This window comes from Zonotrichia leucophrys, chromosome Z, assembly GCF_028769735.1.
Source record: "Zonotrichia leucophrys gambelii isolate GWCS_2022_RI chromosome Z, RI_Zleu_2.0, whole genome shotgun sequence".
NCBI classification, from domain to species: domain Eukaryota; kingdom Metazoa; phylum Chordata; class Aves; order Passeriformes; family Passerellidae; genus Zonotrichia; species Zonotrichia leucophrys.
Window position 1 is genome coordinate 35,764,450 of NC_088200.1, and position 26,785 is coordinate 35,791,234.

General features: G+C 41.2%; 1 protein-coding gene across 2 annotated transcripts in view; it reads right to left on the reverse strand.

Moving 5' to 3' along the window:
- SV2C (synaptic vesicle glycoprotein 2C) overlaps positions 1-26,785 on the reverse strand; it is a 119,684-nt gene that overhangs the window by 45,483 nt on the left and 47,416 nt on the right. For both annotated transcript variants that reach the window (XM_064735129.1, XM_064735130.1), the window contains exon 4: positions 6,416-6,567. In XM_064735129.1, coding sequence (XP_064591199.1) covers positions 6,416-6,567 — 152 coding nt within the window. The remainder of the gene's footprint in view (positions 1-6,415; positions 6,568-26,785) is intronic.

Below are 26,785 nucleotides of genomic sequence, written 5' to 3' on the forward strand. Positions count from 1 at the left end.
GTATTTTTCATTTGTGAAGGCTAATTCTGAAGAGAGAAGATCTATCAGAAAGGAAATTGTATGAAGCAAATTTGAAAATTTGTGCTTGGTTTTAAATTTTGGTTCACATGTTTCCTCCATGTCTTAAGAACAAGGACAATAGATTGATTTCAAATTCTGCAAATTTCTTGGCACAATCGTGGGCTTTTTACAGCTCAGAAAAAATCCCATGGTTCTCTTACCCAGGCCATCTTCTTTGGCATTTCTCTTTGTACTAGACAACTGATGAAATTCAGACACGTTCTGCAAAAATACCAAATTACCATATAATAGAAAATCATGCCTTGGGTTCAACTTTTTCCCAAACAGCTGTTGCTATGGCATATATTTGTTCTAAACCACCTTGAAAAGGAAAATTTTTAAAGTCATGTTTGAGGAAAACAATAGAAAAGTAATATTAAGGAATTGGAATTTTAAAAAATTGAGAGTCCAGAATTTTAGAAATTAAATGAGGACGAACGTACTTTTTCTACCAGTGCAGGGTTATTTGGCCAAGAAGCTTTCTGTCTTCCATTTGGAGCTACCAGTGAGGATAATTTGATAGACATGCACTTTGCTACATGTGCTGGGACTATTCAATGCTCCTTCTTTTTCTATTTTTTTAAAAATTCTAGTATTTTTTTCTTTATTTGCTGTTTTCTAGTTTACTCCAACACAAGCGAAGGAACAGTATCTGTTTAATAGAACAGGGGTGTGGGAACTTTGAGGGGCATCTGTTGCATCAACTTGCTTCAAAACAGTGTCCATAATGGCCCCTGCAACCTCAGCCTGAGCTTTTACTTCTTTCATGGCAGTTTCGTTCAGATGCTTAACAAACAGACCATTATAAAATCTTTTTCATTATCTGTACCACCAACTCTTGACAGAAATATCAGATGAGTCTGTAAATCCACACTAAACAGCTCCTACCCCTCAAAAGGATCCCGGTCTGCTCACCAGAGATGCTGAAAGATGGATGACTCCAGAGATCCTTCTAGTTTTATTGCTCATCAAGCACTTGTACTTGCTGTGCCCTAAGTCTCTAACCCACAGACAGTATGCAGCATTAGTGTGGGACTTTTTAACCCAATACCGCCACTGCTGTGTGACACTGAGAAACCCTTCAGCCCAACAAAAACGCAGAAAAATAAGGGAGTTAAAAGGTTTTCTTTTTTCATTGCTGCTCCACAATTTTAGTCCATCATGTTCTCAGTTAAATCTGCAGCAGGCTGAGAGGTTAATTCCTCTGCCTGGTGCTTTGCATGCTGTGAATTGCACAGTGAGCCAGTATCTATCTCCTCATCTGCATAGCTGCTGCATGCAGCCCTGCTGCCTTGCCTGTTTTACTACTATAGAGTTCATGATGCTTTCATGCAGAAGGGGATTTCATTGCTGTTTTGAAGATAGGTTTATCTTTTTTATCTTCAGTTGGATGACAGAAAAATGGAGCAAACATGACATGGAAAGTACAACAAAAATGTTTTCAAGCCATCATGGTAAAGGGTGATAAAAGGATCACTTTCATTGCCAGTAGAACAAATTTCTTCAGATTAATTTAATTGCTTTACCATAACAATCATCTGCTACAAACTGAGAAATATTTTTTCAGACCACTTTGCAAACCAGATCTTACTCAAAAGAAAAACACATGGGTCCATTCTCCTCACATTTGCACTCAGAGGCCATTATGTACTCCTGGACCTAAAAAACAACTTATCTAATTATGGAAAGTAGAATAAGAACAGTCAACAGGTGTCCATTGGTAGGTCTAGTGAATTTAGCATAGTTCTAAACTGTTAAGGACAGTCTGTAGTTTAATGTGCACTTGACAACATCCAGTGAATGAAGATTCTGTAAATATATTTGGCAGTGCATATTAGTACTATATAACAACTGCATTTAAAATTTAACTTCTATCCTATCTAAATTAAGTCCCTTTTTCTGCCATTTAATCATATTGACAGGGGAAAAGAAAAAAGCAAAAACATTCAGAGAAAATAGAAGTGAGTATATTTTACTGACCAGGAAATTATTTCAAAAATTTCCAGTAGGAGACATAATTAAAATTTTTTAAAATAGAAGTTATTGTTAGTATTTTAAATATATTGCTTTGTAAGACAAGAGTGAGTGCATTATTTGGACATTTCAATGTCTGTATTTTTAGCTTCTGTTACTGTAAAGAACTTCCTCTCTCAAAAAAAATACATTCAGGAAAAAATGGCCTTCTTTAGTAAAGCTCTAATGACTGAAGTAGAAATATCATTTGCGACCAGTGAAAAGTTTATAATTTGTAACTGCGACTTTTAGTCACAGAATAAAACACCAATTGTTTGTTGATGCAATAGAAAACTCTGCTGTAATAGAGAACATATTAATACCTTCCCACTTACAGCCAGAGAGACACATTACACCTAGGCAAGAAATCTTCACTTCTGAAATGGAATGCCATTTCTGTAGACTTCTTATTCCACACTTTTTTACTCCAAGTTTGTTTCCTGAATAGTACTAAATACCTCTCTTATGAACACAAGTAAGTGGTCCTCAGTTAAGTAGGACAAAAGACTCTAGTGATGAAAAATGAATACTTTAGGTGAAGATCTGTCATATAATGTGATTACCCTTGTCTGAAAGAATGTTTAAACTTACATCAGATTTGTACTGAAAGTGTTGGAAAGAAGTGTTTTTACTATTTTCTTGATTCTGTATCATTAAATTTGAAGTGGTTTAGGGAATAATGGAGCCTAATTTAACTGGAATCTTCTGCATATTTATGGAAGTAATGTCTCTTCTCTGGCCATACAGCGGAGACTTGTTCACTAATGTCATTTGGCATGGCTATCTCGTCTCTTCTCTGGTAAATACCAGAAGTGGGGTGTGAGAGTCTGGAGAAAGCCTCAGGTTCACCCTGCAGTTTATACTGTAACAGCCTGGATACCCGCACTTCTGATATCCTGTTCTTCTCCTTGCAATCTAATTTCTTTCTGGTCAAGAACTCCTCTTCTTGTTCAAGAATAAGATTTAAGAACCAGCAAAGTCAATATTTTTTATGACTAAGTAAAATACTGTAGAGAATGTTGCAAATTTCAAAAGATTTCCCTATAGTCCATAAAGCCAGAAAAGGCTTGTATGACTCTTACAGGCAAAGTACATAAAATTAGACAGAATATCAGAAGTGATAGGCTAAGGACACCGAAATCCTTATCTAGCCTCCCTTGATGTTTAGTTTGGAGATACGTTACAATAAAAACTGAGACTGATTTTTATGATCATGCCACAGAATTGTTTTCTTTTTTAATATCTGATAAAATAACTTTCAAAATTCTTTTTAATTCCTATTCTCAGAGTAAATAATAAACTTGGTGTAAAAAATTTTGTAAGATATAAATATCTGTATTTTAAACTAAAATTTCTCTTTCTTGGGACTCTTCATTATTTGAAAAACAAAAATTTTTGAAGACTATTGTAATACACTGTTGAAGTCTCTGACATCTTTGAACTACTCTACTTTGAAACAGGATGCTGAAATTGAAACTGCACTTGCAGAAGTATTTACAGAATGATTGTTATTTCTCCTGTCCAGACTGATATAAGAACTGTAGAGAGGAATTTCTTTTTAGCAGTCTAATCTGAGACTTTTAAAATTAGTTGCAATTAGAAGCATTTCTCTGCAGATGTTTCTTCTTCACAGCCTGAGCTCAAGTTTAGGAGACCTTGAACTGGTCTACACAAACTTTCAGTTTTTAAACAATGGCAAACAGATATTTCAGTCAAAAAGCCTTGATAGAGAGATACATGTCTTCCAGATGATATTAGCCTTTCCATATGCGGTGACTGCAGCACTGCATCACACTTAGCAGAAGAAGTTAACAACATGCTGATGTTAAAACAACAGTTATCAACATTTTATTTTGTGTTCCAGGGCATCTCCTGTTTCAGACTGCTATGTTGCTTGAACAGCAACAGAGATAAACTGTTACATATACAGAGTAATCTGTGTTTTCTCCCAGAAAGATGTATCTAAATGTTCACTGGACAAACATACATATATAGCTCCACAGTCTGCCTCGGGCTAGATAAGGTATGCTAGGACTTTTTAAAGTGGCTTGTATAAGAAGAACTACAAATGAAAGGAATACATCCTTTCATCCTTACATCCAAAGAATATTCAGAAGTATTCTACTCTGTTGACCTGGTATCTTTCTATTAATAGAAGAACAGTTCCACTGCGCTCAATGACAGTTTATTGCTTTTTGTACAGATGGAGCTCATTCACTGCTATTGAATAACTTCTGAGTCCAGCTGAGAAAGCCAAACATTGTCAGGTCCTCAAGTGAGAAGCAGACAACACAGAAATACTCAAATTTCTGTACACCATTTCTGTGCACAGAAATGCACAAATACAAATGCAGTTTAAAAGTGAATGTGTAGTTTATAATAATTATGTTTTGCTTCCTGGTCACTGAAGATGTGAATGATGAGAAGTACAGAAAGGGATTTGGAGGAAAATCTCTATCTCTGCTTAATTCTGGCAAAATAAATCTATGTAGAAATAATTCAGAAATAGTAAAAGAGAAAATACCATAAGAGCCTCCTTCTAAATGCATGTAATACAAATGGTGTAGACACCTGAACAGGCATTTGCTTGACCTGGAATATTTCTGGGAGGGGACAGCAATGTGTGACCACACTCCCCAAATGCTGGAGCAGGGCTTGCCCTGGGAGCAATTTTTACCAAAATGATGTACAAATTTACTTCTTTTACTCTGAAAAAGGATTCTTCTGATAGCTTGATTTTTTGACCTTTTTTTGATCATTGTAACTTAATAAACTGCAAGTAGTGATTTGTGTGTCTAGCACTAAAGCATACTATGTTTTCAAATAGTTTTTTACTTTCTTTTGTCTTATATTATTTAACAAATATTTTGTAGGTGGAAAAAGCAACAACTGGAAAAGCAACAAAAACAAGAACAACAACAAAAAACTCAGTGCAGCACTCCTTTTTGTTGATGATATTCTTCCTCTGCTAAAGAAAGAGAAATGTTTTCCCTGTAGTGACACTGCTTTGGTATAAGTGCACTATATTAAAATATACTGCCATGTGATGTTCTAAGAGCACCTCAGTAAAGGATATAAAGTTATTAATAAAATCTACATTAAATTAGACAACCTATGTAAATTAGTCTGTCATAATGTTTGCATTTTCTACTGAAAGATAAAGAAAATAAAAGTCCATAGGAAAGCAAAAAAGTACTTGGCATCCAGAGTAATTTACTACTTTAGAAAAAAAAAATCCGTACTGTGCCTTGTCAGCACAAATTCCTCTCTTTGCTTCCAGCAGTTCAAAGTCAAAAGGCAAGGTTGAAGACAGAGATTCAGGTTTGGTGAATTGAACCCTAAAATAATTTTAATGCAACAGTCCGGGTATTTGATTAATCTGCACTAGTATAATATACTTCTGGACATTATCACTTGCTAAATATTCCCATCACTTCAAGCAAACCTTCGCAATAATGCTTTGATAAACCTCATTGCTTGGCTAAAGGAAGTTGCTTTGGTTGCCAGCTCACAGTGCTGCTTTACTTCACTTGCGGCCTGCCAGAGAGAACTGCTTAAGAAGCTGATTTTTAAGAATGCCTGAGCAGTCTGGGCAACCCTGGAGACCTGTGAGCACTTAACTCTTGTAAAACACAAGCACAAGAGACAAAGAATTGAATCTATACCTCCATATTATGTTTAACTATGTCAGAGAAATTAAAGAGCTCTTTGATAAAGTAGCATTCAGTACAGCTTTATTTTCAGACTAATTTCAGATTTCAGCACTGCAAACTCTTCTTCTCAAGAATGTTCAATTCACAATTGATTACTGTATCAAAAGGATCACTACTTAGACATTCCTGCAATTTAAAATTTCTCTGATGGAAATCTCCACATCATCTATCTTCTCCAGATTTAACAATGACACCAATTAAATTTTCATGTGTACAGGTTTTCAGTAATTTAAAAAATCTGACTGAATATGGGTATTGGTGAAGTTTTGCATCTTGTAATAAATTATTTATTATTTGGCATACAATCTATTCCCACTATACCCTCCTAAAGGAATTATTAAATAATAATAACAATAAATAAATAAAATTATGATTATGATTATGATTATGATTATGATTATGATTATGATTATGATTATGATTATGATTATGATTATTAGTATTAGTATTAGTATTAGTATTAGTATTAGTATTGTTATTATTACTATCATTACTATCAGTTAGGTCACTAGTTCAAAAACAGATATGAAGGCTCCTCTTTAAGCTATCAAGCTTCAAGATATTTACTTTCATACTAGAATACCTCCAAATCACAAGGAGATTTTTCTTTCTTCTATGGCTTTTCTTACCATAATGAGGAATTATTGCCCAAGCCATTGCGGAAGCGTAGATGCCACCAATCATCCAAAACATGCAGAGCCAGCTCAGGTGTTCACCTCGTTTCTCCCTAGCGAGCACTTCCGAAAAATAGGAGAAGACTGTTGGCATGGTTCCACCGATCCTAAAAGGAGATAGAGATAATGGATTAAGTAAAAGAGTAACAGCTAGATAAAGTCGGAACAAGCCCGTAGCAGCAGTCATCAAAACCTCAAATAAAAGCACCCTCTCTGTCAAGTGTTTTTTCTCAAATTGCACCATATATTGGAGAACTTTAGAGAAAACTTTCATCAGTTTGGATGCAGTTTTTTGTCAAATATTTCCTTGAAAATTCTATGTACTATTTATTACATTCAGTGTTTCAAGGGAATTGTCAATGCATCAGTCACAGGAACAGAAACCAGTGTGAAGTCCTGACTTTCACTGTTACAAAATCATGGCAGTCTACTGACAAGTGCCAAAATACCTTGCTTCTAATGGAAAAATATGAATCATTTTCCCAAAGTGTAATGGGTATTTCTCTAAGTCTTACCTCCCATGATTTAGGTAACCAAGAAATACCGAAATGTCATTAGGATTTTTTTATACACAATTCAAAACATATTCTACTCATTTGGACTACACAAATAGCTAAGTCCATGCTGGCTTTTTACTCATTTTTTTATGGAAAGCATTTGCATTAATATAATACACATTTTTTTCTTATGGTAAAATAAACATTATCTGAAGGTCAGTTGTACCAAAAAAAAAAAAAAAAAAGATTCAGCTTGGTTTTACAAGAATTAAAGTAACTCAAAATATGCATCACTTTTGGTACCAGTTTCCGAGTCATCTTTTACTATCTTTACCTGCTCACTACATATGCAAGTTGCCTAATGTTCCACATCACAACAAATGCCTGTGGAATTTATTTTTTCCAATGAAGAAAATACCTTCAGATTACACACAACATATGGCATGGTTTGAATTTGTAAGTGAATTTGAAAGATAAATGCATATTTATGTATCATCTGGCAGCTGCCAAACTGGAAGCAAACAGCAAACCTCAAAACAGTTTTAAATAGATATTAACAAGGGAAACATGAATAAAGAAATGGTATTTCACTACTAAGAAAGTTCAGTGCCACAGCCATACAGTTTATTTTAATATATTTTCATGTACTGTTATGAAGTATTGTGTTGAGCTTATATAGGGGACTGCTGTTTTCTCTTTTCTTTTCTACAGGTCTTCACAGAGTCATAGAATGCTTTAGGTTGGAAAGAACCCAAAAGATCAGCTGATTCCAACCCCTCCACATGGGCAGGGACACCTGGGACACCTTCACTAGACACAGCTCCATCCAATCTGGCCTTGAACATTGCCATGGATGGCACAACACTCCTCAATAACCTGTTCCAATGCCTCACCATCTTCACAGGAAAGAATTTCTTCTTAGCAATCAAACCTAAACCTGCCCTCTTTGAGCTTGCAGCCATTCCACATTGTTCTATCACCACCCACAATTGTAAAAAGTCTCTCTCAATTTTTCTTACAGGATCTCTTCAGGTACTGTAGGATCCAATTAGGACATCCTGAAGCCTTGTCTTCTCTGAAATACTGCTGGTCAATATTTAGCTTTACAACGAATCTATTGCATAGTTGAACCTGCTAGCTATTGAAGGCTCTTCTGGTAATGCAAAGGTTTACAACTCTAGGAATTCCTGTTACATACACAGGTAACAAGGCGTATCCCGTTTCTTCTCATGGGTAGAAATACTGAAAGCCTTCACTAGGAAACTGCCCTGTCACAGGCAACAAGGGACAATGTCCTTGGAGTTTCCCCTAGGCTGAGGAAAAATTGAGGGGGCATGGCCAAGAGTAGAACCATAACTCATTTTCCTGTGATGGGGAAACCCTGCTGTTTCCATGCTTTTATGGATTCAATGCTCTCCAGTTTAATAAATATTAAAAGGATTACTGCCATGATGTAAACCCTCCAGGGTGCAGAGATGGCTTTGAATTGCATTCCCACATTATTCCAAATAGAGTACTCATAGTTCTAACTAGAGTTTCTTTTCTAAAGTCAAAAACTTACCAGTAGAACCAGAAACAAGATCTTCCTCTTTCCTGACAAAGATGAAAAGTGCTCATAAGGAGTTGTAGGTGTCTACTTTCAAGGAGACCTAATTTAATAGGTTGCTCATGGAATCCATTGGGTGGATGTTTCAAGTTGAGAAAATCTACCTTGTCTTAATGTCACAAAATAAAGAGAACCTGACCAAAAGTAGCTAAAAAGGCATCTCCCACCTGTCAGCATGAATCAACTATATCATGGATGATGAGAGTAAATGCTGTTTTAGCCATTAAAACTGATCCAGGTGCGTTGACATATATGCCACATCCTAAAGGTTCTCCAAAGCTACAGAAGAAGCGCCGTCCAAACCAATAGGGCAACTTTGCTAGCAAATAGACCCTTTATACATGCGAAAGGAATTCTGGAGCCAGAATATAAAAATGTTTACTTAGGATATGCAAATAAGCAAGAAAAAAATAATCAGCATTGAAAACTCACAGTTCTTCTGTTCCAGCTGATTGGTTTATTTGGCACTTCCAGTGAGTACATCAACAGGCTAAGAAATTCTTTAAAGTCTAGATAGTGTGTTTGTATTGACTAAACAGTGAAAATAACCAGTCTAGACTTTAAAGGAGAAATACAGGATGTACTTTCATCGTGTAGAAAACTGCTGCTATGCAGAGTTGTAGGTCTTTGTTTCATAGCAACAGTGTAGTAAAGTGAGTTATGTGCTTTTCTGCACCTTAAACTGGTGAATGGAAAATTTGCTTCTCAGCTGGTTAAACTCGTCCTTTTGGCCTCATATAAGTGCAGAATATTTTAGGATGCTGGTACCTATGAAACTCTTCCTATATCATAAAGCTACTACAAGGACTAAAAATTTATTATGAAAACCTTAGAAAGGCTAATCAACTGCAAAACTGGAGGACCAAGGAGGGAGATGGAGAGGAAGCATCCTCCTGCAGAAGACTGTCCTTTTACTCTTAATGCTGGACAATCCCAAAGTGGCAGTAGCCATGTCTCCATTCCCTAAAACTTGCTCCTAAATGCAGAGCAAGTGACAGCAGGAAGGGAGAGAAGAAACAGCTCCAACTGTTCTCACACCAAACAACAATGAGAAATTGTCTCAAAAACTCAATGGACCTTAAGAACTCTTCTAAGGAGCAAAGAAATTTCTTCCCAACTTGCAAAAGTTTTAACTTGTGCTTGGTACTGCAGTCATTTTCTATCATGGAACTAACATGGTGTCTGGTATACTGAACACTGCTAGCAGAAGCATAAACTACCTCTCAAAGACTGGGGCAAGAGAAGATCAGAGTATCTCCAACTTTTTCCATCACTTTCTTGTGAGGATTTTTCAGATCTTTCAGTGATTACTGCTATTTATGAATTACCTTATAAAAAGTTTATATTTAAAGAAGTCCACCAATAAATCATGCAACAACTGCAAAGAAGAACACAATTGTAACAGTTTTAAAAAAGAAAATTTTGCCTAGATCCCATCTTCAATTGTCCTCATACAAACCCTTAATAATTCAGTGCATCCAGGTGAGCCCTTACATATTTTTAGGGAAGGAAAAAAAATTGATTCTCAACATTTTGTAAATTTGAAAGCAACTCTCTCATTGTTGCCCGCCAACATTTTGTGAAATGCATGGTGGTATGTACAGGACTGAATTTTAAGTAAAATTAAAAGCAGAACTGCTTCTAATTTTTCAGTAGAAAGACTTCATCTTTTGTTTTAAGGGAAATGCAAACGTTATTTTCTCCAGGATACAGTGTTAAGTCTGCTTCTGGCAAAGAATTGGTATTATACAGTAGGCTCTTTACTATTACTGTGTTTGTAAATTATTTGGCTCATCGTCACTTGTAGAAAATGATATGTGAAACTACATTCTTCTCTTGATATGTCTCCCTGTGCAGATGAAAAGCCCATGAAAATTGTGGGTTGACTTGAGAAGCATATTCATTCTAAAAATGGGAAGGAGTTTAACTTTCCTAAACACAAATTATTCAAACAAGCTGAAGCTTTAATATCTCATCTCTTATTCATTTCTGTTATCTCTTCAGTTACCCTGATGTACTGGTTTAGGGCAAATTTGCTAAAGAATCTGCAAAGGAGGGCCCCTCCAGAAAGCGAAACCCACACGGCCCCTCCCCCCAACCGGTTCGGGAAAAAATTCCTCAGAGAGAGGTGGAAAGAACCTGTTTATTTGACTGGCCCCGCACCCCCCAGCACACAAAATGAACAATACCCGATGACACCGCTCTGAGAAAGATGGCAAAATCAGAAAGTCTCTTTCGGGGGTGGTTGCTCTGTTCTCAGTCCCTCCGGCGCTGGGCCAGCCGCTGCAGCCGAACCCTTGGTGTTCCCGGGTCCCAGTCCGGAGCAGGTTCGAGATGGTCACAGGAACAGGAGAGGAGAAACAGTCCAGGAAGCAGTGTGGACTGTTTAGCTAGAACTAGCTAATAAGCAGAGGCAGAAAGCAGAGCAGAAGCAAGAGCAGAAAAAGGGAGCAAGCAAAAGCAGCAAGCCCAAAGCTGGAAGTAAAAAAAAACAGCTCTGTGTACTGCTTGTCTCTGTGTCCTGATAAGAGAAACCCAAACAAAACTTCCACTCTTCAGTGCCGGTCTTAAAGGCACAGAACAGATGAATGGGGATATACAAGCATCATAACGTCACCCCAGGACATTCCACCCCTTATCCCCATATCATCAACATACTACAACACATCATGCATTATTCATACAAAATTTCTATCTGTTCCCCCAAAATTACAAGCAATACCCATCATGCCTTCATCACATCCCCACACTGGACCACTGAATCCAGGCCCTATATTACAGAGCTGCAGGATTCCCCCTTTTCACTTTAGTCACTTAAAGCTCCATCTGTCACTTGCTCAGACCTTCGACACTTACACATTTCCTTCTCCATCTTCCACTTGCCCAGACCTTCAACTCTTACACATTTCCTTCTATCTCATGTCTGTATGGTTTAATGTACAGACAATGGCAGTAACATCCAATGAACAGTGATATTGCACATCATTCTTACCCCACAATCAGATGTCCCTGAGGTACACATTGAGTTGTTCCATCTCTTTGCATTATCCACCACGTGCAACCTGGTCCCTGAGCAAAGACAACCCCATGAATGGGTTTGTCTGTACTCGAGGCAGAATTGATCCGCACAGTCTTCCCTAACAAACCTCTGATATGTACCACTGGGACTTTGTCCCCTTCTATTACATTCAGGGACTCAGACTGGGCAGGACCTGCTCGGTTGGTGGAACCTCGGGTGTTAACTAACCAGGTGGCTTTTGCCAGATGCTGTTCCCAATTCTTGAAAGATCCCCCACCCAAAGCTTTCAACTGGGTTTTTAGTAGTCCATTGTACCTCTCCACTTTGCCTGCAGCTGGTGCATGGTAGGGAATATGGTACACCCACTCAATGCCATGTTCCCTAGCCCAGGTGTTGATAAGGCTGTTCTTGAAATGAGTCCCATTGTCTGACTCGATCCTCTCAGGGGTGCCATGTCTCCACAGAACTTGCTTTTCAAGGCCCAGGATGGTGTTCCGGGCTGTAGCATGAGACACAGGGTAGGTTTCCAACCATCCAGTGGTGGCTTCCACCATGGTCAGCACGTAGCGCTTGCCCTGGCGTGTCTGGGGCAGTGTGATGTAGTCAATCTGCCAGGCCTCCCCATACTTGTACTTGGACCACCGCCCACCGTACCAGAGGGGCTTCACTCGCTTGGCCTGCTTGATGGCAGCACACGTCTCACAGTCATGGATAACCTGAGAAATACTGTCCATGGTTAGATCCACCCCTCGGTCTCGTGCCCACTTATAGGTGGCATCTCTGCCCTGGTGGCCTGAGGCATCATGGGCCCATCGAGCTAGGAATAACTCTCCCTTATGTTCCCAATCTAGGTCTATTTTGGACACCCCTATCTTTGCAGCTTGGTCTACCTGCTCATTGTTTCGGTGCTCTTCGGTGGCCCTACTCTTGGGTACATGGGCATCTACATGGCGGACTTTCACAGGTAGCCTCCCGACCCTGGTAGCAATGTTTTTCCACTCACCAGCAGCCCAAATTGGTTTCCCTCTACGCTGCCAGTTAGCCTTTTTCCACCTCTCCAGCCATCCCCACAGAGCATTGGCTACCATCCATGAATCAGTGTAGAGGTAGAGCCTTGGCCACTTCTCTCTCTCAGCAATGTCTAGGGCCAGTTGAACAGCTTTGAGTTCAGCAAATTGGCTTGATCCACCTTCTCCTTCGGTAGCTTGTGCAACCTGTCGTGTGGGGCTCCATACGGCTGCTTTCCACTTCCGGTTCATCCCTACGATGCGACAGGAACCGTCAGTGAAAAGAGCGTAGCGTGTTTCCTCTGGGGGCAGTTGGTTATAGGGAGGAGCCTCTTCAGCACGTGTCACTGGTTCTTGTTCCTCTTCATCTGTGACACCAAAATTCTCACCTTCGGGCCAATTTGTAATGACCTCCAAAATCCCAGGGCGATTCAGTTTACCTATACGGGCGCGCTGAGTGATGAGAGCAATCCACTTGCTCCATGTAGCACTGGTGGCATGGTGAGTGGAAGGAACCTTGCCTTTGAACATCCACCCCAGCACGGGTAGTCGGGGTGCCAGGAGGAGTTGTGCTTCAGTGCCTATTACCTCCGAAGCAGCCTGGACTCCTTCATAGGCAGCCAGGATTTCTTTCTCTGTTGGAGTATAGTTGGCTTCAGCCCCTCTGTAGCTTCGACTCCAAAATCCCAGTGGTCGACCCCGAGTCTCCTCAGGCACCTTCTGCCAAAGGCTCCAGGACAAGCCATGGTTCCTGGCTGCAGAGTAGAGCACATTCTTCACCTCTGGTCCTGTCCTGACTGGGCCAAGGGCTACTGCATGAGCAATCTCCTGCTTGATCTGGACAAAGGCCTGTTGCTGCTCAGGGCCCCACTGGAAATTGTTCTTCTTGCGGGTGACCAGGTAGAGAGGGCTCACGATCTGACTGTACTCAGGAATATGCATCCTCCAAAAACCTATTGCACCCAAGAAAGCTTGTGTCTCTTTCTTATTGGTGGGTGGAGACATTGCTGTGATCTTGTTGATGACATCTGTAGGAATCTGACGCCGTCCATCTTGCCACTTCACTCCCAGGAATTGAATCTCACGAGCTGGTCCCTTTACTTTGCTCTTTTTAATGGCGAAACCAGCTCCCAGGAGGATCTGGATAATTTCCTTCCCTTTCTCGAACACTTCCCCAGCTGTGTTCCCCCACACAATGATGTCATCAATATACTGCAGATGTTCTGGAGCCTCACCCTTTTCCAGTGCAGTCTGGATCAGTCCATGGCAGATGGTGGGGCTGTGCTTCCACCCCTGGGGCAATCGGTTCCAGGTGTACTGCACTCCCCTCCATGTGAAGGCAAACTGAGGCCTGCATTCTGCTGCCAGAGGAATGGAGAAAAATGCATTGGCTATGTCTATAGTGGCGTACCACCTTGCTGCCTTGGACTCAAGCTCATACTGGAGCTCTAATATATCTGGCACGGCAGCACTCAGTGGTGGAGTCACTTCATTCAATGCATGATAGTCCACAGTCAATCTCCATTCTCCTTCAGATTTTCGCACAGGCCAAATGGGGCTGTTGAAGGGTGAGTGGGTCTTGCTGACCACCCCTTGGCTCTCCAGCTCTCGGATCATCTTATGAATGGGGATCACAGCATCTCGAGTGGTTCTATACTGCCGTCGATGCACTATGGAAGTGGCAATTGGCACTCGTTGCTCTTCTCCCGTCAGGCATCCTACTGCAGATGGATTCTCAGACAACCCAGGCAAGGTGTTCAACTGCTGGATGCCCTCTGTCTCTACAGCAGCTATTCCAAATGCCCATCTGAGTCCTTTTGGGTCTTTGAAGTACCCACTTCGAAGGTAGTCTATGCCCAAAATACATGGGGCCTCTGGGCCAGTCACAATAGGATGCTTCTTCCACTCATTTCCCGTTAGGCTCACATCAGCTTCCACCAAAGTGAAATCCTGGGATCCCCCTGTCACACCAGCAATAGAAACAGACTCTGTCCCCACATGTCTTGATGGGATTAACGTGCACTGCACACCAGTATCGACCAAAGCTTCCTACTCTTGTGGTTCCGATGTGCCAGGCCAACGAATCCACACAGACCAGAAGACACGATTTTCCCTGGCCTCTACCTGGCTAGAGGCAGGGCCCCTCTAAGCCTGGTTATCATTATTTCCCTGGGTGTATGTTTTGGATGTTCCTTCGAGGGGATCAGACATGTCATCATCATCATACCTGGCCGTTCGGCTACGGGCAACTGGAGCTGCTTTCCTCCTGGTGGCTTCCTTCAGTTCACACACCCGTCGTGCTAGAACAGCGGTAGGTTTCCTATCCCACCTTCTCATGTTTTCCCCACAATCACGCAGGTAAAACCACAGCTCAGCTCGTGGGGTGTATCTTCTCTCACCATCTTGGAAACGTCTGCCTTGGATACCGGAACCTCGGATCTGTACTGCTGAAATTTGGAGAAGGTCTTCTTTAATCTCCTCTCTAAGCTTCTTATGGTTCTCCTCTATCTTATCCTCTAAGTTCTGCAGACGTGTTTCTACCACTGCGATTCTGGCATGTGTCGGGCCATGTACAGCATCTGCATATGCTCGGAGCTTCCTTGCCATGTCAAGCACAGTCTCACCCCTCTCATCCCTCTTCATGATGGCTAAGGCAGAAGCATATTCTTGTGGCCCGAGTCGTACGAGTTTTCGCCACATCACAGACGTGCATGGTACTAAGTCTGGGTTCCTAGTTGTTACATCATCTGAGAAGATAATCTCAGCCACGGCCATTTCTCTCAGGCGTTGGATCCCTTGCTCTATTGTCTTCCACTGAGTCTGCTGCATATAGAGATTGTCTGCACACAGGTATCTTTCTGCCACACTTCTTAGGACCCGTTCCCAGAGGCTGTGAGAGTTAGCCCCCCTCATCATTCCTTGGTCTATGACAGTATCCTGTGACAGGGATCCCAAATGCCTGGCTTCAGTGCCATCCAAAACGGTAGCCTGCAGTATCCCAGAGACGGACCAGCCAACTAATTATGGATTCATCAGACCTTCGAGTGTAATCCTTCCGTAGGCCACGAAGGTCCTTCAGGGAGAAGGACTCAATATTGGCATCTGATCTTGCACCTGCTGCTTTGACTCTTGACTTTACGTCAGGAGGCACTGAGGTTCCTTCTCCTGCATCATCATCATCATCATCATCGTCCACTGGTCGATTGGTCTTGGCTGTGCATTTCCCACTTCTAGTGCTGGTAGCAACAGCCATGGGTTTAGATGCTGGCTTCGAGCCTGGAGTGTTAGCTACAGCCTGAGTCACCGGGACAGTTGCTGATTTATCTCCCTGCCCCCCTGCCTCTGTCTGCTGCCCTAGAGTATCTAGCAGTGTGCGATAAGCATATGCCAGGGCCCAGCTCACTGCAATGACCTTCCTCTCCTTAGGCTCATCCTGGTACTTCTCTTTCAGATATTTCCCCACCTCAGCTGGGTTCTGAATTTGTTCATGGGGAAAATCCCACACTATAGGGTCAGAGAATTCCTTCAGGATTTGGCCCATATCGTCCCATTTCCCATACCACTTAGGATTTTCCACACCAGGGTTTACTCCTGAGTCAGGGGTCTCATCAGCCCGTCTAGAAATCTCAGCCCTCATTCTAGAGAAGCAGCAGGCTGTATAGAGGAAGGTTACCAGACTGAATACCAGGAAGATGGTTTCTTTAACATTGAGGGAAACTGAACATCCTTCACTAGTGATGCAACTGATTCATAGGAGAAGGAGGAAAGCAGAGGCTGAAAAACCTCATTCCCTCCTGCTCCTCCTGCGACAAACTGGATGCATAACCATAGCCATGAACCATTCATACCTGGAGCAGACCCCAGCATGTTTATAAACTTCTTGCACATTATTGCCACCAAACCCAGCAGGATAGCTATTCTGGTCACAGCCCCTCTGATGTAAAAACTACGTATTAGGGGCAATACTAAAGCTATTTCTGGATAGGAAAATAAGCCTAGGGACCAGAGAGGTATTAAAATCTCAAAAAACCCTAGGGACCAGAAATGCATGCAAACCTTCACCCCAACAGACATTATGAATCCAAAAAGCATGGCTATTAGCTGATTTAAACGAACACAGAGTAATAGCAGCCAAAATGCAGTCAAAACAGGGTTTTTCCACTCTCTCTCTCACCTCACATTTGGGCGCCAAAGATTTGTACTGGTTTAGGGCAAATTTGCTAAAGAATCTGCAAAGGAGGGCCCCTCCAGAAAGCGAAACCCACATGGCCCCTCCCCCCAACCGGTTCGGGAAAAAATTCCTCGGAGAGAGGTGGAAAGAACCTGTTTATTTGACTGGCCCCGCACCCCCCAGCACACAAAATGAACAATACCCGATGACACCGCTCTGAGAAAGATGGCAAAATCAGAAAGTCTCTTTCGGGGGTGGTTGCTCTGTTCTCAGTCCCTCCGGCGCTGGGCCAGCCGCTGCAGCCGAACCCTTGGTGTTCCCGGGTCCCAGTCCAGAGCAGGTTCGAGATGGTCACAGGAACAGGAGAGGAGAAACAGTCCAGGAAGCAGTGTGGACTGTTTAGCTAGAACTAGCTAATAAGCAGAGGCAGAAAGCAGAGCAGAAGCAAGAGCAGAAAAAGGGAGCAAGCAAAAGCAGCAAGCAAAAGCAGCAAGCAAAAGCAGCAAGCCCAAAGCTGGAAGTAAAAAAAAACAGCTCTGTGTACTGCTTGTCTCTGTGTCCTGATAAGAGAAACCCAAACAAAACTTCCACTCTTCAGTGCCGGTCTTAAAGGCACAGAACAGATGAATGGGGATATACAAGCATCATAACGTCACCCCAGGACACCTGACCAAAGCAGTGGATGTAAACATGTTACCCACAAATAACAGAGAGAAGTCCATGCACTACTTCCTTCTGGGTCATGAATAGTATGTATCTTGTTAGTATGTACAAAAACTAAGTACTTTTTTTCCTATCTTCCTTCACAGATAAACTGTGTGGAGTCTGAACATTTTTAGAGGATTAAAAACCCACAGATCTAAGCCTCTGGGATGATGATCATGACTGATATCTGTCTCCTGAATAACACATTCTGTAATGAGGCAAAATCTAATACCAACAGGAGGTAAAACTTCATTGAGCTTGGCCCAAAATCATGAAATAAGTTCTCTCACTCAATAAAAATCAGACTTTTCATGTGAAATAAAAGGACACATGCCTTCAGCCTTGATTTTTTTCTTGATAAATATGTAGGAATAAATGAAAGAACAACACTAATAAAATAGCAGGAACCTTTTTCTACTGCACGTATTGTTTATATGAGGAAGAATACCATAAATGTCAATCAAAAGAATAATAAATCATGATCTTTTTCAGTTATTCTTCATCTTATGTAATAAACCTCATCAGAAGTAGGTAGGCAGAGCAAGAGAGAATGCATATTTCTGTACACTCTCAGTTCAGGTTTCTTCTGTGCAATTATGGGAAAGGTGAAACCAAAAGGAGATTTAAGGGGTGCTCCTTAGGAGAGTGGGATTCAGTGAAACAAACAATAAGCTAAGATATATTTGCATTTTCTTTGTTACAAACAAAGATGATAAATGTCTGCTAATCTACCTTCAGAGCTGTGATTTGTCACAACAGATTTTGGCAATTGCACAGTGTGACAGCTGGGATGAAAACACGTCTGTGAGGCATTCAGAAACCTCTGGCTTCAGATAGAAGCTATTGTTTATTTGCAGATTCACTAGCCGAAAGGGCTTGAAATGCAAAAGCATAAAAGGAATAGAGATAATAAGGACAAAAAGCCCTTACAGAATACTAAATATACAAGGTAGGTTGGTGTTCTTCTGAAATACCTTGTCTTCTCTTTCAAACTTGAACAACATCCAGACTAAAAATAGATAGTGTCTGTCTGAGACGGCATTTGCAAGTTGTCACCTTGTTATTTGCTATTTGTTAAAAAGTGATAGAGCTCAAAACACAGATTCAAAGAATTGGAAACAGCCCATCACTCCTTGTCCTTCCATCCAATTGCGCAAACAGTCTTCTTAACAGTTTTCCACCCCAGTACCACAAGTCTCACTGAAAAATATCACCGTTTTTTCCCTTTCAGAATTGCCATTAGACTGGCAAAGTATTTAATGGCGAGCAAACAGATCGACCTTTTCCTTGAGAATTGCTGGATAAAGACCTAGAAAACTGCATCACACTAAAGACTAAGCTTTGTTGATCACTGTACCCATTTTTAAATACAAGTGTTTCTTTGGACTATGAATAAGAAAGTTTTCTTGCAGGTACATAAGTGGCCTGTGTGCTATTAATAGCAAGAGAGTCCTTGTAAAAATGATTCACATGATATTTTACTGAACTCTACAACAGTCAGTTCTGATGAAAAATGAATTGACAAATAAATAATTCATTCCCCCTATTTACCCAACACTATTTTAAAAATCAAGTTTAATTTACATTCAAGTATATAAAAGCAAAAAATGTGTCAGATGTGTCAATAAATTGCTTTCACATGCTAATTAATTCTTTTGTAGATTTGCTTTTTCTTCTTTACTCTTCAAGTTTTTACTTGAAAGACAAATACCATGGTCAGTGTCTGCTATAGACCACAGGAAGAAAAGGCAGGTGAAATATTCTAGAAGCAACTGGGAGAACTCACAATCACTGGCACAATCCCTCCACTGTTCTTGTGGGGGATTTCAACCTACCAGATGCCAGCTGGAAAAGCAACAGAGTGGAGAGGAACCAACCAGTCCAGGAGGTTCCTGGAAGATAATGCGCTGACACAGCTGGTCAGGATGTCAACAAGGTAGGGCACCCTACTGGAACTGTCGTTTGTGAGCAGAGGAGGACTGGTGGGTGATGGGTTATGATGGCTGGAGGCTCTCTGGGCCACTGTGATGACAAAATGACAGAGCCTTTCATTGTCAGAGAAGTAAGGAAGGTTGGCAAGGAGAACATGTACCTTGAACTTGTGGAGAGCAGACTTGGGCCTGTTTAGAAAATCCCTTGGGAGGCAGTTGTGGTTGCCAAATGAGCCCAGGAACACTGAACATTCTTCAGGAATGAAATCCTAAAGTGCAGGACCAGGCTGTCACCATATGCTTAAAGTTCGACTAGCAGGGAAGAAGACCAGCCTGACTGAAGAGAGGGCTGAACTCCAGAAAAAAACAAGAGAGTTTATGATCTAAGAAAGAGTAGGCAGGCTGCTCAGGAAGAGTACAGGGATGTAATGAGATCATGCAGGGAGAAAATCAGAAGAGCCAAAGCCCAACTGATTCCTAACCTATCTACTGCCACTAAGACAAAACAAGGTTTCAATAAATATATTAACAACAAAGGCGGGCTAAGGACAGTACCCAGCCTTTTTCACGTGAAGGGGGAAACACAGTGACAAAGCATGAAGAAAAGACAGGGGTCTTCTTTGTTTAAATTTTTAATAGTCAGACCAGCTGTTCCCAGGGTACCCAGCCTCCTGATCTGTGAGACAGAGAGCAGAAGCAGAATGAAGCCCACATAATCCAAAGGAAAATGTTCAGAGATCCACTACATCACTTAGGCATGCTCAAACGTTTGGGCCTGGATAGGATCCACGCAGGGGCCCTAGGGGTGCTGGTGGGAGTGCTCACTGAGCCACTTTCCATCATTTACCAGCAGTCCTTGTCGGGTTTTCTCGGCTGTTTGAGGGGCCTAGAAAGGCCCGGAGTGGCCTTGGGACAGCCCGCGTATCGAAGGACGAGAAGAGGCTTCAGTTCTTCTTTCGGTTTTTATGTTTATTAATTGTTTATCTAAAAGATGTTCTTTCAGCCGAACAGAGATCTGCTCAGCAGTCAGCCATGAGCACACTGTGCCGTCCTCCGGACAGCCACGTATCTTTATACCCATTGTTACGTGTACAACATTTATCATTTTTCCCCAATACCATTTATTCTTATTGTTGGGTGCACTTTCAGTAATAACTAATCCAAAAGTGCCACCATGGCCAAAGAAGATGGAGGAGAAGAAGAAGAAGAAGAAGAACAGGACACACCCCAATTCCTCCATCTTACTTCTCTAAACCCCCCTGTACATAAATCCTAAACCCTGTGTCTCACCCTCTAATTAACTAATCCCTTCACCATTCACCCCGGTGAAGTCCTCCTATCCTCATACAGGTGTCGTCTCCCGTGTAGGATCAAAGTCCAGCCCCAGACACTTCTGGCAACATTCCAGGACTCCCGAGCCCCCCAAGGTGGTCTCGGTGGCTCAGCACCTCAGGACTTAGATCCTGAGATCCGACAAGTCCTGACTAACTGGGGAGGTGTCAGTCGACTGGAGGTTGGGATATACGAGCCACATCTACAAGGAGGGTCAGAAGGAGGACCTGGGAAACTACAAGCCTGACTGCAGTGTTCAGGAAGGTCATGGAGCAGATGACCCTGCACCATCACATGACACATGCAGGAGAACCAGGGGATCAGGCCCAGCCATCATGGGTATGGTTTGTGAAAGGCAGGTACTACTTGATCTCCGTCTATTTTAGGATTGCCCACTTTGGATGGGCAATTCTATAACAGGAGATCAAGTAGGACCTGCTTTTCACAAGCCATACACTGTGGAGGAGGGAAAGAATGTGGATGTTGCCCAACCGGACTTTAGTAAAGCCTTTGACACCATTTTCCAAAGCACTGCCCTGGAGAAACTGGCAGCCTGTGACTTGGACAGTTGCCCTGTTCCCTGGGTAAAGGACTGTCAGGCTGGCTGGGCCCAGAAAGCAGCAGTGAGTGGAGTTACACCCACCTGGTGGCTATCACCAGTGCTGCTCCCCAGGGCTCTGTGCTGGTGCCAGTCCTGTTTAATGCCCTCCTTGATGACCTGGACAAGGAATTGAGTGCACCCTCAGTCAGTTCACAGGTAACACCAAGTTGGGTGGGAGTGCTGATTTGCTGGAGGGCAGGGAGGCTCTGCAGAGGGATCTGGGCAGGCTGGATCATGGCTGGGCCCAGTGGTGAGAGGCTCAACAAGGCCCAGTGCTGGGTCCTGCCCTTGGGTCACACCAACCCCAGGCAGTGCCACAGGCTGGGGCAGAGTGGCTGGAAAGGAGCTGGGGGTGCTGGTGGCAGCAGCTGAACATGAGCCAGGCTGTGCCCAGGTGGCCAAGAAGGCCAATGGCATCCTGGCCTGGATCAGCAATGCTGTGGCCAGCAGGGCCAGGGCAGGGATTGTCCCCTTGTACTGGGCACTGGTGAGGCCAACATCTCCAATCCTCTGTTTAATGACCTACCACAGGAAGGTCATTTTGATGCTGGAACATGTTCAGAGAGGACAACAAGAATGGCAAAAAATTTGGAGCAAAGTCCTAAGAGGAGTGGCTGAGGGAACTGGGGCACTTTCAGCTAGAGAAAGTCAGAAAAAACCCTTTATCACTCCTACATCTACCTGAAAAGAGGTGTAGAAAGGCTGGTCTCCCCTTTTCCAAGAGACAAAAAATAGAGTGAGAGGAAATACCTTAGCTGTACCATAGGAATGGCAGAGTAGGAAAAATTTCTCCATGGAAAAAGTTCTTCATGGATAGGTTTGCAAAACATTCTAACAGGCTGCTCAGGCAACTGTGGAATGTCCATCCCTGGAGGGTTTTAAAGTATCTATAGATGAGATGCTTAGGAATAAGGCTTAGTGGTGGACTTGGCAGTATTAGTTTGATGGTTGACCTCAGTGATTTTAAAGATCCTTTCCAACCTAAATATATGATTCTATAATTTTTCTTTTGATTTTTTTCTGTTGTGTAATCTCTCTTTATTTACCCTTGTCTGGTCTTTTCCTCCCTTTTCTCCCTTTTATATAATCTTCCTTTCCTCATAAGAATGGTGTCTTCTCTTACAGAAGGGAAGAGAAGGTTTAGAGAAGACTCCTTTCTCTCTGAGAACCTCTCGTCAACCTTTACCCATATCTGAAGCTGCAAGGACTGAAGCAAAGCAATTTGTGAAGCTCAGACCTTGCCAAATGCTTACTTGGCTTCCCTGAAAAGTGTATATCCCTTTTGGCATAGCCTATCAGCTTTGAAGCCAGTCACCTGCAGAGCTGTTCATTAGCTCACAGTGTAAAAACACTGATAGCCCTGCGTATGACACAGTCGGATGCTGAAGAGGAATCAGAGGCAGAAGATTACAACATTTTGAGAGTTAAAGGATACAAGGTTCTTCAAGACAAAGCAGTGGAACAAGTGGATATGAGGAAGTAAAATACAACATGATACTAAATAGTGATGATATAGAATTATAAAAGCTGGAGGTTGGTCTAGTTCCTCCTAGAGGAGTACTAGTTCCTGAAGGAACTGCGAGGGTAGGTCAACAATCTTGTCCTGGTTCCACATAGTCTTCATCTCTGTTGGAACATTTTTGCAGTTGTTATGCATATAGACTGCTTGTACACCCTTCATGTCATAGTCTCTAAGGGGTGGATATGCAACCTTAAATGTTTTTTGCCACTCGATGTAGTATACAAAACTGCTGGTAAAAGTCAGAGTGTGTAGACTTACTCAGAGAACCCCTCAGAACTGCAAGTTACAAGAAACTATATTCATAGTTTTGGATTTTTGCTAATTTTTGATTCCCCATGAAAAAGTGAAGAATTTGAGAAAATACCTGAATTACAAGTTTTGTTCTACCATAGTGACACCATCACTCTGTGATAGATTCCAATAATATAGAAGGAGTACTGCAGGAAGGTTTAGAGATTGTCTAAAGGATGAAGAAAGTCTGAAGGTAAGTCTCAGAAGTAATGAAGTATAGTCCAAAGCAGTCTGGAAAAGGAATATTATGTTAATATATATTGAGAAAGGCTTTTTTTCACAAGGGATAACAGGCAGGAGAAAAGCTTCTTAATAGCTTTTAGTTACATCAGTTAACAATATCTAACCTGTATTTCCTAATATTTCTGTGGGTCTGGAGAAGAAATTTGGCCAAACTGGCAATTCTGGCAAATTGAAGAAATTTTGCATTCTGGAAATACTGTGTGCTTTTAAAAGAGGCTACATTTATTTAGCATCTTTTATTTTGCTCAGAAGAAAGAATAACTTTCCACCAGGAGCAAACATATCAAGTTGTCTGAAAATTTTAAAATTGTAGTTCACCTCAGAATATTTATTTCAGCTAGTTTTCAATATATGAAAACTTTGACTTCTTTTAGAAGTAATATTTGGGCTGGATAAGCATCATTTTTTCCCCCAAACTGTATAATCTCTGCATATCTTGAAGCAACCAAAATGAAATTTAGTGGGATAAGACAAACGTGTAGTGCAGTTTTAATCACTTTATTATAAATTTAGTTGTTGTACTTTAAAAAAATTGCATCTAAATTTGTAAGTATCAAAAATATTAAACTAATAGCTTAGATTAGTGTTTTCTAGAAATTGGACAAAATTATGCAGCTGAGAATAATATTTCACAGTGGTAATGTTGAACAGAACTCCAGCTTCATTCAAGTTAGCAGCTACATTGTGAGTCATGCTCTGCATCAGAGAAACACTCTTTTGACATTTTCAAATAGATACAACAAGGTGCTTTTTGATGATAAATATTTGTACCTTCCCACAATGGCTGATGATGAATACCACACACAGTTTCTCTTCTATGTCTTTTCACTTTGTAGGAAACCATGTCTAAAGCCCTCCTAGAGACCTTCATCAGGCTTCTGGATTTAATTTCAGTGATCTTTAATTAAAAGAAATTATCCTGATAACTCTCTGCCCCTTCAGAAAATTCCCACTTCTCTCCAGTCTGAGTAACAATACTATTTTGCCTTTAAAACATATAATTCAGTTCTTTCCTTAAAATCATTCAAGTTCCATAGTTGGGCTATTTGAATCACACAAAATTACTGGAACAAAAGCAGAAGTACAGTGGAATGTAATTGAGAAGCCTAGGGAAAACGTGTGCCTTTTCCCAAAGGAAACCAGAGATCTGGTTACCTGCATATGGACAAGGCTGGGGCACTTAACTTTTTTTCCCCTCGGTCTTCATCACGAAGAGCTCCACTCACATCAGCTGCCGGAGGCAAGGCAGGGGAACTTGAAGAATGACAACATTCCACTGCAGGAGAAGATCAGGTTCGAGAACATCTAAGTAGCCTGAAGATGCACAGGCTGATGGGACCTGATAATACACATTGGTGGGTCCTGATGAAATTGAAAGACAAAGTTTCTAAGCCACTATCCTCCATATCTGAGAAACTGTGGCAATTTCGTGAGGTGCCCATTGACAGGAAGAGGGGAAACACCTATCAAGATGGGATTTTCCTCATCTTGAGGGTCTAACAAACAGATTTCTAGAAACCTCACGGCTTTCACACACCTACCCTGATATAATCTGAAAGGGATTATTCAGGGAAAAAAATCCAATCTTTGAAGAAAACAGCAAATATGAGCCAGCCATGAATCTCTCTCTGCAGTAATTGCTATGAGGAACAACTCTACAGTTCCTGCTGTCTTTTGTTGTTGTTGTTGTTTGATTGGTTTGGGGTTTGTTTTGTTTTGGAGACTCCATTTAAAATACAGTACATGGCGACAAATTATCTATGATCTATTCATGTAGCTCTCACAGATGCGGTAGGAGGACTTTGAACAGAATGGGGAAAGTGTAGGATAAAGATTTGAAAGGCCTGCTCCTTCAAGGACCTTTAATCATATGCTGGGTACGCAAGAGAATGTGGTTCCCAATCAAGGACAAACATGTATCACAAGGAAAACTACAGGCTCTGACTCTTACTGTAAAAGCTCCTAGACAGGTGAGGAGGAAATAGTGTAGGCAAGTTTCTCATGAAGTATAATTAATACATATTTTGCAGTATATCCCAAAAGGGACAATTTCAATTAAAGCCATTTTGGGTCTGCAACAAAACAAACCTTTGTAGCATAAGGGTTCAGACCTGCCCCAGGAAATTGACCAGGCCAAGCAGTAATACAACAAGCTTCTGAACTTTGCAGGATCACGGAAGAGTGATCAAGAAAGTGTCATGCTACATGATCTGTAGTGCTTGTGCATGGAGTGAAAAAACATAGCATCTAGAACTGATGGGAATTTATGATAAGGGATTTTTAAAATTTTGTTTTTCTATGGGATTTGGGGTTTTCAGGAAGTAGAATATTGCCATTTTTCCTTCTTGTCTTATAAAGCCATATCTGACAATCTGGTGACAAACTAAGAGAGTCTTCTAGCTAGACGACTCCTCACATTTTTCTATCTCCTCTTGTCCTTCCATTCCTCTTCCTAAATCAGATTAAAACTAATGAGTGCCACGGTAATTTCTTTTTGGTATTCATGCTGAGCCCTAGCCTACTTCAGACCAGTTCAAAGGATTTCTCAAAGCACAAATATCATATAACTGCATTGCTGAACCATAGCTCCATAACATAAAGGCAACAAACAATTAAAGAAATGGAGTTCAGGTGTGTGGCTTTACAGCACAGCTGTTGTGCTCTCATCTGATCTTGTCTATTCAGCATACCAAAGACCAAGAGTGGTGTGAACTGGAACTGTAATTAGGAGTCTTAATCTGAAACAAAAAATGACCAGAAGTGCTAAACCAAGCAGTCGGCAGAACAAAGCTCTTGTTTATCCAAGTGCGCAGTAAAGGTAGAGGTTTTCTCATAGTAGTTTACTTATCTAACTCCTTCTCTGCTCATACAAGTTTAAATTTATAAATTTAATCACTGAGAAGTTATTTAAATGAAAAGTAAAGAAAACACAGGTTCATAAACTCCAATATTGCAGAGAGAACATTTGACACAGTTTAGGATGCCATTGTAAATTTATCACAATGCCATGTGCACAATATTGTGCACATAAAGACATTAGAAACTTTAAAAATATTACCAAAATCTTAGTGTACACCTGTATTGAGAGTGTTACTTTGCTGACTGAACAAGATACTGTACATAAAGAAGCTGAGGCTTAAAAGAGTTAAGCAAGTTGATCAACTTCACAAAACAAATCCTTTGCAATATAAGAACAAATTCATTCTCACAGTTTTCAGTCTGTGTCTTTCCCCCAAAATTATTCTTCCCCTTCAGGTTGCTATTTAGGAGTGTAGTAGCTACCTTGCTTAGTTTTCTCATCACTGACACAGACTGTATTTCTACCCTAAATAATGCACTCATGCAAACAGAAAAGTTTTATTAACACACAGAATTGTGAAAATTAACAAAACCAGAGGAG